At 40.6% G+C, this 18,954-nt stretch overlaps 1 protein-coding gene across 3 annotated transcripts in view; it reads right to left on the bottom strand.

The window, feature by feature from the left end:
• Positions 1–6,707: 6,707 nt before the first annotated feature.
• plce1 (phospholipase C, epsilon 1) overlaps positions 6,708–18,954 on the bottom strand; it is a 113,275-nt gene continuing 101,028 nt past the window's right edge. For 2 of the 3 annotated variants that reach the window (XM_061708665.1, XM_061708666.1), the window contains 9 exons: positions 17,440–17,603; positions 16,438–16,699; positions 15,527–15,645; positions 15,100–15,228; positions 13,989–14,186; positions 13,654–13,854; positions 11,747–11,959; positions 10,695–10,806; positions 6,708–7,776 (listed from right to left, as the gene is read on the bottom strand). In XM_061708665.1, the coding sequence (XP_061564649.1) occupies positions 7,622–7,776; positions 10,695–10,806; positions 11,747–11,959; positions 13,654–13,854; positions 13,989–14,186; positions 15,100–15,228; positions 15,527–15,645; positions 16,438–16,699; positions 17,440–17,603 (1,553 nt within the window). In that variant the 3' untranslated portion in view covers positions 6,708–7,621. Of the gene's footprint in view, positions 7,777–10,604; positions 10,807–11,746; positions 11,960–13,653; positions 13,855–13,988; positions 14,187–15,099; positions 15,229–15,526; positions 15,646–16,437; positions 16,700–17,439; positions 17,604–18,954 lie in introns of all 3 variants that reach the window. The other variant, XM_061708667.1, reaches the window with a different exon arrangement.

Raw genomic sequence — 18,954 nt, 5'->3', positions numbered from 1 at the left:
AGGAAGGGAGAAAAGAAGGAAGGGAGGAAAGAAGGAAGGAAGGAAGGAAGGAAGGAAAGGAAAGAAGGAAGGGAGAAAAGAAGGATGGAAGGAAGGGAGAAAAGAAGGAAGGAAGGAAGGAAGGGAGAAAAGAAGGAAGGGAGGAAAGAAGGAAGGAAGTAAGGAAGGAAAGAAGGAAGGAAGGAAGTAAGGAAGGAAAGAAGGAAGAATGAAAAGGAAAGAAGGAAGGGAGAAAAGAAGGATGGAAGGAAGGAAGGAAGGAAGGGAGAAAAGAAGGAAGGGAGGAAGGAAGGAAGGAAGGAAGGAAGGAAGGAAGGAAGGAAGGAAGGAAGGAAAAATGAAAAGGAAAGAAGGAAGGGAGAAAAGAAGGATGGAAGGAAGGGAGGAAAGAAGGAAGGAAGAAAAGAGGAAGGGAAGAAGGAAGGAGAGAGCAGGAGGAAGGAAGGAAGAAGGAGAGAGCAGGAGGAAGGAAGGAAGGAAGGAAGGAAGAATGAAAAGAAGGAAAGAAAGAAGGAAGGAAGGAAGGAAGGAGAGAGCAGGAAAGAAGGAACAGGAGAATTAGGTGATTTTGACCCAAAGACAGTACCAGGGTTAAACACGTAGGAAGTGTTTGTGTTTGTTATACAACTGTAATAAATGAGATGTGAAGGTGAGTCCGTTCAGATCCATACTTTTTTAATAACATTTTGTCTGACAAAGATTGTGCTCATCATTTTTTCTGATGAGATTAGTTGAGAAGTTTGTAAAAAAAAAGTGCTGGATTTATTTAATTGTATTGTCGCTTCACTGTCGGACATCTTTGATCCTTTCTAAGTCAGCATAGACATATATAAAGGCTAGATGACTCGTCCGCGCTGCTGCCAATGCAGAGCGACGTCGTCGCACAGCGGCCATCTTGCCACAGGAGAGCTCGCTCACTTTAACATTGTGTTTAATGGTGCATGTTCTGCAAAACAACCTTAACTTGCTAAATTCTCAACAGATTTTCAAACAGTTTGGTTTGTTATGAACGTCAGAGATGTAGTTATGACACTGCATACTTGTGAATAATTATAAACATTGAAAAATGTACTTTTATATGAAAATAACCAGATACAGATAGCTATGACATGGTATTTATATTAAATCAATATTTCCATAGTATTCTTAGTAACATTTATATTTACATTATAACATATATATTATTACCATATAACACGTATATATATATATATATATATATATATATATATATATATATATATATATATACACATATATATATATATATATACATATATATATATACACATATATATATATATATACACATATATATATATATATATATATGTTATAATGTAAATATAAATGTTACTAAGAATACTATGGAAATATTGATTTAATATAAATACCATGTCATGGCTATCTGTTTCTGGTTATTTTCATATAAAAGTATGTTCTTCAATGTTTATAATTATTCACAAGTATGCAGTGTCATAACTACATCTCTGACGTTCATAACAAACTAAACTGTTAGAAAATCCGTTGAGAATTGAGCAAGTTAAGGTTGTTTTGCAGAACATGCACCATTAAACACAATGTTAAAGTGAGCGAGTTCTCCTGTGGCAAGATGGCCGCCGTGTGACGACGTCGCTCTCATCTAGCCTTTATATATGTCTATGTAAGTCAGTACAGTGTTTCCATCAATGTAAGGGGGGGGGGGGGGGGTCCAAAACATCTCTGGAAACCATACATTTCTGGGTGAAACTGGTCAGGTGTCCCTGGATGTTGCTATGGTAACCCAGACTAGCAGGTGACATTAGTCAACCCTTTTATTAGTGCATCCGACTAGCGTTAAAGGATCATTTCGGAGGTAAAACAATCCTGTCTACACGTCTGTTTTCAGAAGGTGGGGAGTGTAAACCTTTATCAGACCAAAACGGTGTGAATTGAGGCAGTTTTGAGTGAAAACAGAGAAAATGGCAATTAATGTCGACACCCAGGGGAATCAACCGATATATCAAAATAAATTATTTTACCTCTGACAGGACTCCAATGTTATTCCACTTAAAGATTAGTGTGGACAGGGTCCACACAGAAAAACCAAAATCATTTTGAGCTTTTATTTATAACTGTACAGAAAGTGTAAAAGATGCTGCACAAATGACTGTTAATGGCTGCAAAAGCAGGAGAGTTCACGGCTTCTGCTTCCATAGAAACGGATCAGGACTTGGATATTTATGGGGGGGAAAGCGAGGGGTCAGAGAGCATGAGCTGTCCTCACATAAATGACTGTTAAACACGTATAATAAAGAGGCAGCAACCTGGAGATCTCCCTGTACAAGTAATCAATCCCATACACTTTCTGTACACTTAAAAAGTTGGAATGACGTTGCTGTGTCTGTGGAGGCTCCAGCCTCATCACCACTTCACTGGAATGAGGGTTTTGATTCTCGTTAGAGGCCTAAACCAGCCTAAACTAGCCTAAACCGGCCTAAACTAGCCTAAACTAGCCTAAACCAGCCTAAACCGGCCTAAACCGGCCTAAACCAGCCTAAACCGGCCTAAACCAGCCTAAACCAGCCTAAACCAGCCTAAACCAGCCTAAACCGGCCTAAACCAGCCTAAACCAGCCTAAACCAGCCTAAACCAGCCTAAACCAGCCTGATTGCTGCTATTAATTGGCATTTTGCTGCATTTCTGCTCGAACACAAGGCTGCTTTTTTTACATTTTCTGTTTTGGTCACAACGTTCACACCCGGTACCATCTAATAACAATAAAACTCTGAAATGTTAATTGAAGATATTTAGAGAGTATAACTAGGGCTGGAGAGCACTGAGCAGAACTTGTAATATAACTTTGACTTAAAACAAATTAAAACCCCATAAGGAATAGATAAAAACAGCCAGTTTTGATTACAAAACGTTACTCAAGTATCAGATGCTTGTGGTAGAAAAGTGGAGTTGCAGGTATGAAGTAGCTTACAATGGAAGTACATGAGTTAACATAAGTCAGGGTTCAGCAACCCGCGGCTCTTTAGCGCCGCCCTAGTGGCTCCTGGAGCTTTTTCAAAAAAGTTTGAACTTTCTTTTCCTTTTCTTATTTTTTCTTCTTTTTTTTCTTCTTTTTTTCCTTTTTCTCTTTTTTTCCTCTCTTTTTTTCTTCCTTTTTCCTTTCCTTTTTAATCTTGACATTTTTCACGAAATTCTGACTATTTCCTCGACATTTCGACTTTTTTCTCGACATTTGGACTTTTTTCTTGACATTTCGCCTTTCGCCATTTGCCTTCATTCTAAGGCTTATACATACAATAATTTTCATTTTTTGCGGCTCCAGACATATTGGTTTTTTGTGTTTTTTGGTCCAATACGGCTCTTTCAACATTTTGGGTTGCCGACCCCTGACATAAGTTATACAAAAATAAATACTTTTACTTTAAATGTTAGGTTTCAAATCCATACAAACGCAGCCAGAGGAACATCCTCATTAAATATTTGCATTTTATTGTGATCCTGCTATACAACAAATCCAACAGTTACCAGCCATCTCAAAATTCAAGTAAATAAACAAACGTTCACTTGACAGTCACATCTTACCGCGGATGTTACGGGGTATCCTGGACGTTTAATGGGAACGACAAGTGCTAAAGGTGAAACACGTCATATTCAGTGGATACAATGAAGTTTCATATAGTCAGGTTTCATCCCTGTTAGAGAAAAAGAAGAGACATGACAAGATGCTGCCGGGTAACAGGATAACATGCCACAAGTAGGAATATCATACTGAATATTCTACACAATAAGTAAAATATTTCCTTACATATTTAATAAGTTTGAGTAAAGTCAGGGTGGTACAATCCACCCTCTCTCATACTGAAATAAATAAAAATACACTCAACTACTAACAGGAACTTGTACAGAAACGAGAGATAAACTGCCAACCAGGGCTTCACATTCAAATAAATAAAACACACAGTTGTTTCAGGTTGTGAGAAAATCTTACATTCAGAAATGAGGTCTACAGGTTAGGAGGAAGGAAAACAAGAAGTGTCGGGGGTGATGAAGCCCTGCAGCGATTCCACACTCGTCAGAGCCGGTATCGCTCTCATCCAGGCGGGGCGGCTGCAGGTAACCGCTGTTTGCTCAAGTATTATCTTCCACTCCACATAATGGCATTTCTCCATGTTTAAATTCTAATCCGTAATAATAATAACAGCAGCCTGACGGGATAAAAGGATTACAGCTTCATTGTTGTTGACATGACGTTGTGGTTTCTGGGATCAGCGTCTCATTTGCCGTAATTACCATAATCCTCGCGGGAGCAGAACGCGCCGCCGCCCCGACGGCAGATGATTATCTGCGTGCGTGGACGACATCCATTCTGACGGACTGAAACAACCAGAGTTCAACAAAAAAAACTAAAGTAGAACATGTCAGTCTTTTTCAGACTTTAAAAGAACAGAAGTTGAAGTGACTTCAACTTCAATATTGCACTAAAATTCTAACTGATAACTTGAGCGACGTTAATTGAAGACAAACGTTTAAAAGGTTTCACTAAAGTGTGACCACATTTACATAAATTTAAGAGCTTTTAATAGACAACTTCAGTCTGATGAAGAAACAATGTTGGAATGTGGATTAAAGTGTTAAAGTTCTTTATACTGTAAGCGACCTTGCATCATTGCATTGTGGGTAACAGCAAACGTGTCTCCGTTATTGACCTTATTTTGGGTTAGGACTGATTCTTTGGAGCCATCGTTTGACAAAACTTCCTTCTAAGATAAACCGAGTGTGCTCTTCATGGATCAGTGAAGTTTGATGGAGGATGAATAAACTAAAACCTGCTGGAACAAAGAAAAATACAATCATGTCCTGAGAGGAAAAAGCTAAACGCTAGGAGTATCTCACCACCCATGGAAATGTCACTGATCAAAACAGAGAAAAGAAAAGTGGCTGAAAGAAGTAAATCTTTTGTGTTTTGACTGAAAGCTTGAGCTGTGAAGGAGAGAAAAAAAAAAGACACAATAAACTCTACAATCATCACTCAATCGATGAAAAGTACATTGCTCTAGAAAGATGCTGCGCTCAAACTACGGGACAGCAAGTCTGGGACTTATTCATCAAAGTACAAGGCAGTTCATTGTAAGTCGTTGCTTTTTTAAAAAGTTTGGATTGACTAAAAATAAAGACGACATTCTGACCGTCTCACGACAATAACACAAACACAAACAACGGCTGAAAAAGAAAGAAAAACAGAGAAGAAAACCAAATGTGCAAAATGCTGTTTGGAAAAGATCACAATGTTTCACAAAGCGTCACAGAGCTGAAATCATCGCCGCTTCAATCGAATGAAGATAAAAGCGTAGAAAATAGTACTTCATTTCAGCTCTTTTCCTTGAAAAGATCTTTGTCACATAGCGGGGATGTTTTGCAAGGAATTAAAGCTGTGAAAGTTTCAAAAGCACAACTAGGTTTTGAGTGGCCGGCGATGACAGCGCTGAGATACTTGGTGGAACAAAGCACATCGTCCTTAAAGACACAGCTTTAAACTGACTGAAGTACGAGACGGCGTTGAAGTATTTTACAGCAACACAGGACCGGAGCTTGTTCCGTAATCGCCCCAATAAATGTCAATAGGTGAATATTGACCACTTCCACCGCTCATGATGCTACCTCCGTGTTCCCTCCTTAAGGGCGGAGATGGTAGTGTTTGAGAAACTGGAGCCTGGCGGCTTCCAGCACAGATTAAAACGCTGCTTAAACTGTGCTCCTACAGTACTGTGAAACTGCACCAGCACAGGACGAAGAACCCAACAAGCCAGCTTGTCAGCCTCCTCATAAAGACCCTAAGCCCCTGAGAAGAGAGAAGAAAACCATCTCCTACATCTTCCTCAACCTGACCTCCCCCCGCCGGCCCACGACTGCTTGTGTGCCATGCAAGGAAACGCATCAAACTTCTTCAAAAAAAGACCAATCACGCTGTTTTCCCACTGGATGATAAACTCCACCGACAAAGAAATAAAGGTGCAGAACGGTCCGTGGACTTCGCGGCCATGCGTTTTTTGTTTTGAAATGACAAAAATAGAGAAATAATCCAAAATAATCCGTTCCCCATCTTTTGTTTTGATAATAAAAAACAGAAAACGGATCGTTATCCGTTATCCGTTATCCATTATCCGATTTCATGGATGTGTTTGAAAATCGAAATTGGGAATTAAAACAGCGAGTGGAAAACTCTTTTCTCTATTTCCTATTCGTTTCCAAGGATACTGAAAACAAGGATCATTGGACAAATGGGGGGATTGCACATGCGCAGTAATAAATGAAGAAAATAGTTTCTGGTTCTTTTGTTGATCAGATTGAAAATGAACAGTTTTAGATTTTTTTTTTTTTGAAACCTGGGAGTGAAACATGAGTTTAATCTGTAATCTGTCTTCACTCCATCATGAAACTGCAGGGATGTTGTGACAGTCCGTTCAGCTGCAGCGTCCAATCAATAACATGTACTGAACTCTAACATACTGCCCCCCCCCGTTGGAAACGAATAGGAAATAGAGAAAAGAGTTTTCCACTCGCTATTTTAATTCCCAATTTTGATTTTCAAACACATCCATGAAATCGGATAATGGATAATGGATAACGATCCGTTTTCCGTTTTTTTATCATCAAAACAAAAGATGGGAAACAGATTATTTTGGATTATTTCTCTATTTTTATTTTGTCATTTCAAAACAGAAAACGGATGGCGGTGAAGTCCACGGACCCAGAACACAAACGTGTGAATGGTCTGCAGTCCAGCCATGACCAGCGAGCACCGAGCAGGAAGTCCCGGCCTACGTGTGTCTGAACGGCTGCTACACTTACAACTCTGCAGCTGCAAATGTGCCAGGTTGCAAATATGACTTTTAAGTGTTTTTTAAGTGAGAGAAAAACAATAATAGGCATCAAATATTGCAAGTAAGTTGTATCAAGTGTAGCCCTCACCACGTAACGGTGAATCAGCATTATTATCTCGTGGACCCATGTTTGAACTGTCCTCTAAACACAGGAGGTATTCAACACATCAATTAGTTTGTGGTTCAATATATCCAAGAAATAAGGTTGTTTAGCAGCTCTTCTACTTTGAATTTACTTCTTTCTATCATTTCCGGGCGATTAAAGAAACAAACAGACTGGCCCTTCAAAGCAAACTCAAAAGCTCCTTCTCTTTTGAAAGTGACTCGGGGAAAGGTTTGCTTTCCTTTCTTCTGTTCTTCAGTAACAGGAGGAATACTTTAGTGCTATTTAATGTCCCTGATGATTTCAATAAAAACAGCTGCCCCTGGTACTCTGGCCCCTCAGTGGAGCCACGATATTTACAAGAATCCGTCCCGCGACCCTCACAGCCCACACCGGGTGGATTTCCCAGCTTCCGTCCAACATTCAAGCAGGCGACGGCGCCAGACGCCGTAACGATCCCGGATGGGAATCCTGTCCTCCGCTCGCTTCACCAAATCAGAGCAGGACCAGGCGCCGTCAGCCTTTTGAGAGGAGTCTATCCTAGAAGTCCACGAATCCTCAGGCCCCCGAGGAAACACTCGGCCTCTCGTAGAAATGTGGAATTGTCCAGCTTCAGAAGTATGGGTGCATGTGTCCCTCCTCATGTGTGGATCTTCCAGTTCCTGAGGAGCTGCAGGGGGGTGAGGGAGGAGGAGAGGAGGTGGCCGGGGTGGAAGGAGGCCTGCAGGAATCCTCCGGCCTCCACCTTGCCCTCCGTCAGCCACGACTCCAGACCGGCGGCAGCAGACGGACTCCCTGCAGAGAGAACATTTACAATTCATGTTTTCATGCCGAGAGGAGATTCTATCACACTGATGCACTAATAAATAAAACAGCACACCCCACAACCGTGATAAATGTTGCACTACAAGCATGGTTATGTGTTACATAAGAAAGATTGACACTCTTTTTTAATTCAAGGATATATGGACAGGATCATTACCACAGTTTATTATAAGGAACTGCAAACGCCGGCCCCGGTCCGGCTCAGAGTCTCACCTGTTCAGCTCCTCCAGGCCGTTAAAGGTAAAACTAAAGCCTGTTAAAGGCTCTGTTAATTTGAAATGTGCAGGTGCTGATTACAGACCCGTATCATCTCTAACAAGGGGACCCAATCACCGTTTACACTAATATGACCCTCCTTTCAAGCTCAGTCTGTAATTAAAATGATTTCCTTCAAAGTACTTCTCCATTATGACTTGAAGGGATGTTTTCCTTTAACGGCTCAACGCAGGACAAATATACAAGCCTTTCTAATGGCTGCTTTATTTCCTTGTTGTTATATCTGACCCCAGTCTTTTAGAAATGATGATGAAATATGCTATTGTTAATTAAATATACCAGTCGTGTGAGGGGGGATCTAACCATGCAGGTTTATTCACTTCACGCCCAGCAATAAGAGCAAACACAAACACATTGATGTAATATGTACAAAAAAAAGGGGGGGGGGGGATTACAAGGACTGTGTTAAAACATACTGTGTTTATTAAAGGTCAAAGATGCACAGACTGCATCTTGGTCAGACATGTGACACTACAGGACTGTCTCAGAAAATTAGAATATTGTGATAAAGTCCTTTATTTTCTGCAATGCAATTAAAAAAAACTAAAATGCCATACATTCTGGATTCATTACAAATCAACTGAAATATTGCAAGCCTTTTATTATTTTAATATTGCTGACCATGGTTTACAGTTTAAGATTAAGATTCCCAGATTATTCTAATTTTTTGAGATAGGATATTTGAGTTTTCTTAAGCTGTAAGCCATGATCAGCAATATTAAAATAATAAAAGGCTTGCAATATTTCAGTTGATTTGTAATGAATCCAGAATATATGACATTTTTGCATTACAGAAAATAAAGGACTTTATCACAATATTCTAATTTTCTGAGACAGTCCTGTGTGTGTGCACAAGACCACTCAAGATCTGTCCGCCTGAGATCTTTTTATTTAACCCTAAAATGTTTTATTTCATTCCAACGTAAGTTTATCACGAGTGTAACAGGGTGCTGTCATGACCTGTCAAGCTGGAAACTCTGAGTTTTCTGCAGCTGCACAACAAGCACCAGCTCTGAGGTCGTTGCACCAAACTATGGATTAAGAAGAAACTAAAGTTTTAATTCTGACGTGGCCGAGTCAAAGTTGAGACCTAAATCAATAAAAATGTTGTGGAAGACGTGAGGTGGTGTTGCGAACAGCAACCTGATCGTTTTGAGTCGCGACTCTAAAGACTCGAGGGGCCACAGCTGCAAAATGTTCAACTTCCGTGGAAATAAATGATTCTGGCCGAGTTTGGAAGTTTTCAACGAGCCAAACTGTTAAAATTACTGTTGCTGCTTAACAATTGTTGAGCTGTAGAGCAGCGGCATGTTTTCAGCTCAAGGCCTCTGAGTTCCTGAAGTCCAAATGGAAAACTATATTTCAGCAGCAGCAAATCTTACAACACGCGGAATCGATTCAGACTCCAAATCACAGCCGTGCAATTTTTAACAGGGTTTTTTTCCCCTTGTGAAGAAGAAAAAACAGGCTCATCCTGCACTGGTGATACAACAGCACCATCCATGTATGCTCAGCCTGCACGGATAAGGGCCAATCACAATACACCCCCTACTTTCTACCACTAGCCCTCAAAATGAAGCCACAGGTGTAGGCCCTTGTAATGTTCCCTAGGGATTGGGACACCACTTCCTACGTCACTGCGTGGTTTACGTTCGGGTATGTAAGCGACTGCGTAGTTACGTTTGCACAAACGTCACACCATATCAGGAAGCCCAGAGCTAAAAGCAGTTTCAATTTCCGCTGTAACGCTGTTAATATGCCACTTTATTAAAGTTTTAATATTTTTTCAGGCGTAAAAGTAACCGTTAAGATCCCCAACCTGGGCTCAGTTTATCCAAATAACGCCTGTTAAGAAATTTGCTCCGATGTTTTCTGAGATGAGAATAGCCGCCGGCGATTTATGGTTCCGCGTTAAATCGACGCAGAGCGGCGACGCACACCGTACGGCGCGCGCCGCCGCGTAACCTACGCCGTAGGCTGTGCGTTGGTGTAACGCGGAACCATAAATCAGCCTTTATTCTGGCGAGATCTGAAGATACAACGCAACAACGAGCAAGCCAGTGATTATGTACATTCACTGAGTGAATATTATGAAAGTAAAATATATATTTCTTGCTAGAAATGTAATCAAAACGCATTTTTATGCAGAAACTAACTCAAAATATTGATTTTATTCACTAAAAAATGAGAAATGTCCACCATGTTTTTTTGTTTGATTCAGTCTGCAAATGATGACGTAAAGAATTCTGGGAAATTTTCTCAGGCCCTCGGTCAGTGAGTCAGTATCAGAAATCCCTCGCTGTGAAGGGCTAGATTCATACACCCTACCCCTCGTTATGTCCACTAGCCCTACATGCAAAGAGGAATTGGGACAGCACTACCCTCACGGGAACGCGCAAAATTTAAGGGTAGTGCTGAAAAGTAGGACTAGGGGGGGATTGGGACTGGGCCTAAAACTGTTCTATTAAACTTCATATATTCTTCTCCTTGTGCAGTGTTAGAGGTTAGAGGCCATACGGTACCTGGTGCTCTCCATGCACAGACAGCAGGCAGAGTGAGTCACTCCTGCAGCTCTGTGAGAGCCACGCAGCATGCAGCGCGCTCCTCCTTACTCTGGGCCGGCCCGTCCGCGCCCGCGCCGGTCGTCATGCTGCGGCTGCGGCTCGTCAGCTTCTTCAGCTCGCTGGCGAAGGACATGACTTTCTTTTTGTCTTCCCGCACCACCTGTAAGCAGAAGTGGATTCATTTTAAAAGAATGCATGACACGTCACTGGAAAACTGCCACTATGTTGTTTTTAGCAGATTCCATCATCTCCTTTATACATTAAACAGAACTAACAAAGTCATTTCCGGCAGGAAATATGCACTTTATTTATACAGTTTCACAGCAAAAGGCCCTGAAAGCAAAAGGATGATGAATATCTATGGACAGGGTTCAGACACATTTTAACCAACACATTTCCATGACTTTCCCATGACTTGGCAGGAAGTTTCCATGACTATACATGACCTCTAAAATATCAATGTATGAATGAAATATAGGAATAAAACTATGTAAAAAGTCACCACAGTGGAGATCTAATGACAATTATGGTTTTATACAAAATAAACATTTGTTTAAACTATCTAACTAACTAACTAATCTAATATAACTGTAATAACTAATAACCGATCTGCATGATGCGCAAGATGCTCGGCACGTCACGCGTGAGAACGCGCAAGACTTTGATATGAAATATTTATTGATCAATTTTAAATCTACCTTATAGGCTGTTATTACTAAATGTTATCATTAAGTGAGAAAAATAAATTCTATGACTTTTCCAAAACTCTTGGGATGAACTCATGTTTCCAAATCTTTTCCAGGCCTTGAAAATTACATTTTCAAATTCCATGACTTTTCCAGGTTTTTTCAAAACGTACGAAAACCCTTGTGTTAACTGAGCGTTAACACAAACCACAACTGTCTGCTTTGCTTCGTAGGTTTGACGTGCAAGGATTATATCTCACTTTACAGTGTCATTTTAAGTCAAACATTTGTTTTTCTCCGACAAAACTACACAGCGGGAAAGCCCGAATGAACAAAGATGCAAATGATGCGGTCAAAGTGGTGATGAAATACAGATCTCTAGCACTGGAAAGGGGCCGTGGCGTTGGGAGCTACCTGCTCTTTGAGCTTGAGGAGGAACTTCCCCGTTCCCTTCCAGCGGTTCTGGGCCTGGTACACGCACTCGTGGTCCTGCAGAACCCGCTGCACCGGTTTGGTGCCCGACGACTTCTTAGAACCCGTGTCCTTGGTCACTTCCTCCACCAGCACGTAGTCAGAGGGGTTGGGGTTGGACAGGATGCTGTACGAGTACTTTGCCTTTGACAGAGTCTGGACAAAAAAAAAAAAAAAAAAAAAAAAGATAAAATTGCAATAAAAATCGTACAGTTTTGATCCAAAACCTACGGTGGCCGAAAAGGGCCAAACGCACTGCAACGGCCTAATGTCTCAGTTAAGGAAAACGGCTTCAAGTACAGAAACGATTCAAATTCACAAACTCAAAACGAGGTACAAAAAGAGGAACGTGGTGCAAATGAAAAAAACGTGCTGCAAAAAACTAAGACAAATGCAGCATCATCAAACGCTGCAAATAGAGAAAAAAAAAAAAAAAGCAAAAAAAATAAATAAATAAAAAATAAAATAAAATAAAATAAAAATAGCAAAGCACAAAACAATATAAAACAAGAAACTATCTTCAAAAGAAAAAAGCTTCATAACCAGTTACCAAACCTGCAGGGGGCGCTCTCGGCCGAGACTGAACAGCTGACTGAATCACAGTAGCCCCTTTCACACAGAGATTCCGCAATATTGGTGTAAAGAAGTCCTGCCAATACGCCGCCTTTGTTGGTTCACACAGAACCATACAACGCCGGCATAACGCCGCTCCCGTCTGTAAATTCACACAGCATGCCGGCGTTCCGCAATCAGAGGCGTGACGACAGCGTCAGCGCTGGCCCCGGCTGGCCCCGGCATGCCGGCTGTGTCATTCACACAGACCCCGTTCCGTCTCTGTGACGGCTCTGTGACTACCTCCGCTGCCGGCTTATTGGTGGGGCCACTTGGCCCCCCCATTCCGCCTCCGTGACTTTCACACAGAACAGCGAGGCGGCTTAAAGGCGCAACGTTCCCGCCTCGAACTGGCTGTGTGAAAGGGGCTAGTGTTTACATCCGTGGTTTAAACATACAGCGGGAACGGTAATGTGATTTTTATCTGACTATATCTATATACGATTAATATATTTTACACCAGACGATACAAGGCTGCACATAATATTAATAAGATAAGATCATGATTAGAGATTGACATAAAGCACCTGTTAACGTTACATATAGTACATTAAAAAGCCCTTTTATCACTTCCATAACATACAGCGCTGCACATTACATGTTATACTTCTTAATGACAGAAAGAAAAAAAGGACAGGGTTTATGTTATGGAAGACTGTGACAAGAGGGCTTCTTAATGTACTATTAAAACGGGTGTTTTATATCAATATGTGTATAATGTGCAGCCTTGTATCGTCTGGTGTAAAATATATTCATGATTTAAACATCGTATATAAATATAGTCAGATAAAAATCACATTACCGTTCCTGCTGTATGTTTAAACCATGGATGTAAACACTGAGGTTCAGTCAGCTGCGCCCCCTGCAGGTTTGGAGCACTTCCGGTTGTAGTGACCGGTTATGAAGCGTTTTTCTTTTGAAAATGGTTTCTTGTTTTATATGGTTTTGTGCTTTGCATCGTTTCTCTATTTGCAGCGTTTGATGATGCTGCATTTGTCTTTGTTTTTTGCAGCACGTTTTTTCATTTGCACCACGTTCCTCTTTTTTTACCTCGTTTTGAGTTTGTGAATTTGAATCGTTTCTGTACTTGAAGCCGTTTTCCTTAACTGAGACGCATTAGGCCGTTGCAGTGCGTTTGGCCCTTGTCGGCCAACGTAAAAACCTGGTATCTTCCACATAAGCCGTTTTTAGTTGCAGGTTTGAGAGCCCAGAGCAGCTGTGATTGTTCCCCGGCTCACCTGCTGGATGATGTCCTGAGCTGTGCTGTATCGCGGGGCCTTGATCACAGTGTGAGGCTGATCTGGTGAAACTTCATGGACCTGAACAAAGAACATGTCGTCCTCTCCTCCTCCACCTCCTCCTCCTCCTCCTGCTCCTTCTTTCCCTCCGACTAGCATGTCCTCTTCTCCCTCCCGCACACTGTGTCTCTCATTCAAGTTCTGCAACAAGAAAACCACATCAAACATCAAATCTGATACCTAGTTATTGCAATTGCAGCCACTAGAGGGAGCTGGAGTATAATTAAAAAAAAAAAAAAGCAGCAAGTAGTATGTTTGTAAGTTTGTATTCCTACCTCCTCCCTTGTTTTGAGGCAGATTCTCCCCACATAGCCGTCCTCCGTGTCCCAGCTGCAGACCAGCCGGAGCAGCTCCTCCTCCGGCGTGAGGGATCGGTGGAGAGCGCAGCGTTTCACCTCGCTGCGCTCCTTCAGCAGGGGAACCTTCTCCTCACACAACACGTACTCTGACGGGCTTCCCGTGGATGCAACAACCTGTGGAGATCAAAGTTTAAACTCTGTCCAACCAGCAAGCATACTATAATACAATTTCAGTCAGTACTGGAGTTGTAAAAAAAAAAAAAAAATCAGGGGGGATGGTGGATTTGATCATCTGGGGACAGATAATTTGTGCTGATTACAAATAATATAATATATTACAAATAATAGCAGTGACCAAAACACCTGCAGAAATACTGCAGGAATGACATAGCAGCAGTTAAATGCAGCCTTCTGTAAGCTTTAAATATCCACAGGACTTACATCAAATACATCAAAACACAACAATAAAAAACACTTTTCTGAACTTATCTTTCTTAACCTATCCATTTTAATTATCCTTCACAGGATAAGTAAAATGGATCACTGCAAAAACTCAAAATCTTAACAAGAATATTTGTCTTATTTCTAGTTAAAATGTTTCATTTTAGTAAAAAAAAATCTCATTACACTTAAAACAAGACTCGTCAATGGAAAAAACAATAATTTTCACCTGTTTCAAGTAGATTTTCACTTGAAATAAGTAGAAAAATATGTCAGTGGAAGATTTTCTTGCTTGTAATAAGAAGATAAATCTTGTCCCACTGGCAGATTTTCCTACTTATTTCAAGTGAAAATTTACTTGAAACAGGTGAAAATTGTCAAATAAGTTATTTTTCTGGTGATGACTCTAAATGTTGAAATAGCAGTAAAACCACATTCATTGATGAAATGACATAAGGGATGGAAAGGAGGGATGACGGTTTTACAGGGGGGTGATTTGGACCTTTTTTATTTCAGGGGGGATGCCACCCCCCTCATCCCCCCTCATCCCCCCTCACCCCCCTCAACTCCAGGACTGATTTCAGTAGATAAAAACACCCTCTTGAGATGCAGCTGCATCACAAATCTTTGTATCTGAAGTACTGACCATGTCAAGTAGCTGTTTGGCCGTCGTCTGCTCCGTAACGCTAAACACTGTGAAGGGCTCGGGACCGGGGGCTCCGTGCACCGTCACCCTGTGCTGCTGGGAAACTTGTTTCTCCTCTGAACTGAACAGCTGCGGACAAAGCAGGAGACGCAGCAGGTTCTTGAGACGCATCCTGACATGACATTTCTGCTTCATTAGCCAGTCTCTCTTTCACTGCCTTTTAAAGCACGATAAAGCCGGGAGATGTGATGATGCTGACTGAGCTGGGAGGATTTCTTTGAACATTCTTGGATTGCAGGCAATCATACTTTAAATTTTTAATGAGCACGTGTCATTATGAAGGCTTTGAAGTTGTACTAGTGCACTTAACCGATCAAACCTTGTCTGAAACTCTGCAATCTCAGCAGCAGGCCGGGGCAAGGCTTACCAAAGATGAGGGGGTGGCGCCCCCTGCGGGACCTTCCTCTGTTCTGCGGCTGTAGATGAATAAGCTCGACACCTCCAGAGCCTCATTATGCTGCGTTCTCAACTGAACGTGTCTGTAACCTGAAACAGAGAACAAGAACAAATACGGTTTATTTTTATTCTACATACTAACTAATACTAGTTACTACGACGGAGTATTAGGGCCAAACTAAGACAAAAAAAAATGGAAATTACCAGTCATAATATAGGGTTAGGGTTATATTTGTAATATTATGAGAATAAAGTTACAATATTATGAGAATAAAGTCGTAATATTACGAGAATAAAGTCGTAATATTAAATATATTATAAATATATAAATATAACTTCACAAGATGCTCAATATTCCTCATTTTAACCCAGGGAGAAGAAGCTCTTCCTGTTAGAGTTCTCATAAATTATATTCTCATAGTATTACGACTTTATTCTCGTAATGTTACGACTTTATTCTTGTAATGTTTCGACTTCATTCTCGTAATGTTTCGACTTCATTCTCGTAATGTTTCGACTTCATTCTCGTAATGTTTCGACTTTATTCTCGTAATATTTCGACTTTATTCTCGTAATATTACGACCTTATTCTCGCAATATTTCGACCTTATTCTCGTAATATTACGACTTTATTCTCGTAATGTTACGACTTTATTCTCGTAATATTTCAACTTTATTCTCGTAATATTTCGACTTTATTCTCATAATAATACGACTTTATTCTAGCAACATTATGACTTTATTCTCGTAATTTTACGACTTTATTCTCATTATATTATGACTTTATTCTCGTAATTTCCCTTTTTTTTTTTGTCTTAGTTTGGCCCTAATACTCCGTCGTAAGTTCCTGCTCAACTGGATGCGTCTCCTGCCGTCAGCTACCTGGCTTGAGGGCCGTCAGGGGCAGAGTTCTCTGCGCCGTCATCTGGGAACTGTTGTTCTCCACCACGGCGAAGCGCACAAAACACATCTCCTCCAAATGGACGGTGAACTGGAAGTGCTCGCTCCACATGGGGTTGAGCGTGTTGCGGTGGATGGGTTTGGTCCGGAAGTGGCAGCTGTCCACGGGCATGCCCAGGACGTCCACCTCGATGCAGGGGCTGCCGGAGCTGTTGCCCGGGCACACGTTCTGACCAGAGACGATCTGAGACACAAAGATAACAAGGTGCAATTTGATGAATGAGCTCCATTTCACACACTATCAAAACTCAGATGGGGCTATTTTTTTCCCCTCATGATTCACCGGCCACTAAATCAAGCCTATCTTTAGTAGTTGTGATGAAAACACGAGTCCGTCTGAGGAGCCAGCAAAGTCACTCTGACCTGCCAACAAAAGGTTTTACATTCTTTTAAAGCTCCTCTCATTCAGACACACAGGAAATCAGGTTTGAAGCGTTTTTATGATGCTTTTAACAGCGGGGCTGCAGATGCAGGTTATCTCAAGCCTTCACATGGCTCTGAGAATTTTATTCCCACATTTCAACACAAAAGGCATTCAGAGACGGATGCTCAGTTACCTGAATGGAACAGATATGAGTACTTTAGGAGAGGGTTGGCATTTCAATATCTTGCAATAATCATAAACCCAGTCATGCAAATGAAAGGTTTGGATGTATTGTAGCCTTCTGGGACTTGAGACTCGGAGACATCGACCATCCAAATGATTAGAGTCTTTTTCAGCTGATTTTAAAATCAAGATTTATACAAACTACAGACAAATTCAACATGGGATCATTGAACATAAGCAGCCATTATTATATGACTTAAGGAAGTTAAAACATGCAGGAAGGAGTGGAGATGAAAGGGCAGGACAGTAAAGGGCGAGCGGCGAAGCGTTGATCCTGACTGATGTTCTGCTCGGCTCTGTTTGTCACTTTAACTCACGGTGAGGGAATAGACAGCAGGACTCATCTTCTCCACATCCCTCTCCATGGGACAGAACTGCTGATAAAGCGGACAGCTCCGGTCCCAGAGCACCGCCGGCTTCAGGACGAAGCCACAGCCGCCGTTGGCCTCGAACAACGCCGTGTTCAGCTGCATGGGCAGGTCTGGGGAAGGACGGGAAAAGAGAGGGAAAACAGCATGAATCTCTGGAAAACAAAGGTTTTATTTAGAGATAGGAAATTAGGAAATGAAACAAAGTACTAACATAAATCTGTTTAAAAAGAAATACAAAACATTATTTATAAACAGGTATATGGAAGAGGAAATGGGTTAACAAGGAGTGTGAGAAACAAATAAATAGGGAAAAATGGTATATTATACTTGCTTAAGATATGTTTAGATATCTGGATATTTATGTAGTTTATATTATATGTTGAGAGGGATAGTTAAAATTATTTATTATATATTTATTGGGTATGTAGCACATATATATTCATAGGGATATTTATGTAGTTTATATAGTGTATATTTATATAGATGTATATAATAGTTGTATTTTCTAGATATTGATATAATATTTATGTAATATTTATATTGTCTATATACTTATATGGATAATTATGTAATAATAGGCATGTTTACAGAGTATTTATATAGATTATATTTATATGGATATTGTGTAGATATAACAATAATGTAAATCCATAGTTATAAAGGGGTAGGAACTAGGAAAAAGTGTACACTTCTTCCTACTCCTTTTTTTTCGAACATATGTTAATATGAAGATGTAAATATTTATCTTTTTATTATTATTTTTACTTTCATTTTATATACATGTTTGAAATAAAAATTCATTCAAAAAAAAGAGATGAATTAAAGAAAAACTATTTCAGGGGACTGTTAGCTACAGTGATTGTCCCTGTTTGACTCATTTGAACAGTTTGTAGCTGTTTGTTGGTGTAGATCAGCAGGAAAGGGAGTTCTATAAACAAAACCTGCATGTGTGGGAGTCTGTCTTCCTCAAAAACAACTGGGTCAACTTTAATTCCAAAGAAAGAAAAATCATTTGAGAAGCAGAAAGATAGATAAAAAGCACTAACAGGAGACTGCTGGTGAGACAAAGCGTAGCGGAGAAGAAGAGAGAAGAGGGAGATGCAGTACGTTTTAAATGTGAAACGACTTTTATAGTTCTCGTCTTCTCCTGCGTTCGGAAAAACAAAAGAACGGAGTTCAACAAAAGGGGAGATGGAGATTTGAACAGAAAAGATGGGGCACCTCTGGGCCGTCACTCACATCTGCATCAGACAGGCTGGTAACCTAGGTAACCCAGACTTCACTTTGGTTTTAGCCCATTTTAAAACTATGCAGACTTGTAAAAAGCTTTTATTACGTGGAAAATGACCCAGTTTATCTATTCAACTGAAATATAAATACAGGACTGTCTCAGAAAATTAGAATATTGTGATAAAGTTCTTTATTTTCTGTAATGCAATTAAAAAAAACAAAAATGTCATA

This window comes from Cololabis saira, chromosome 19, assembly GCF_033807715.1.
Source record: "Cololabis saira isolate AMF1-May2022 chromosome 19, fColSai1.1, whole genome shotgun sequence".
Lineage (NCBI taxonomy): Eukaryota > Metazoa > Chordata > Actinopteri > Beloniformes > Belonidae > Cololabis > Cololabis saira.
The sequence above is the reverse complement of the archived record's forward strand: the minus strand, read 5'-3'. Positions and strand labels throughout refer to the sequence as shown.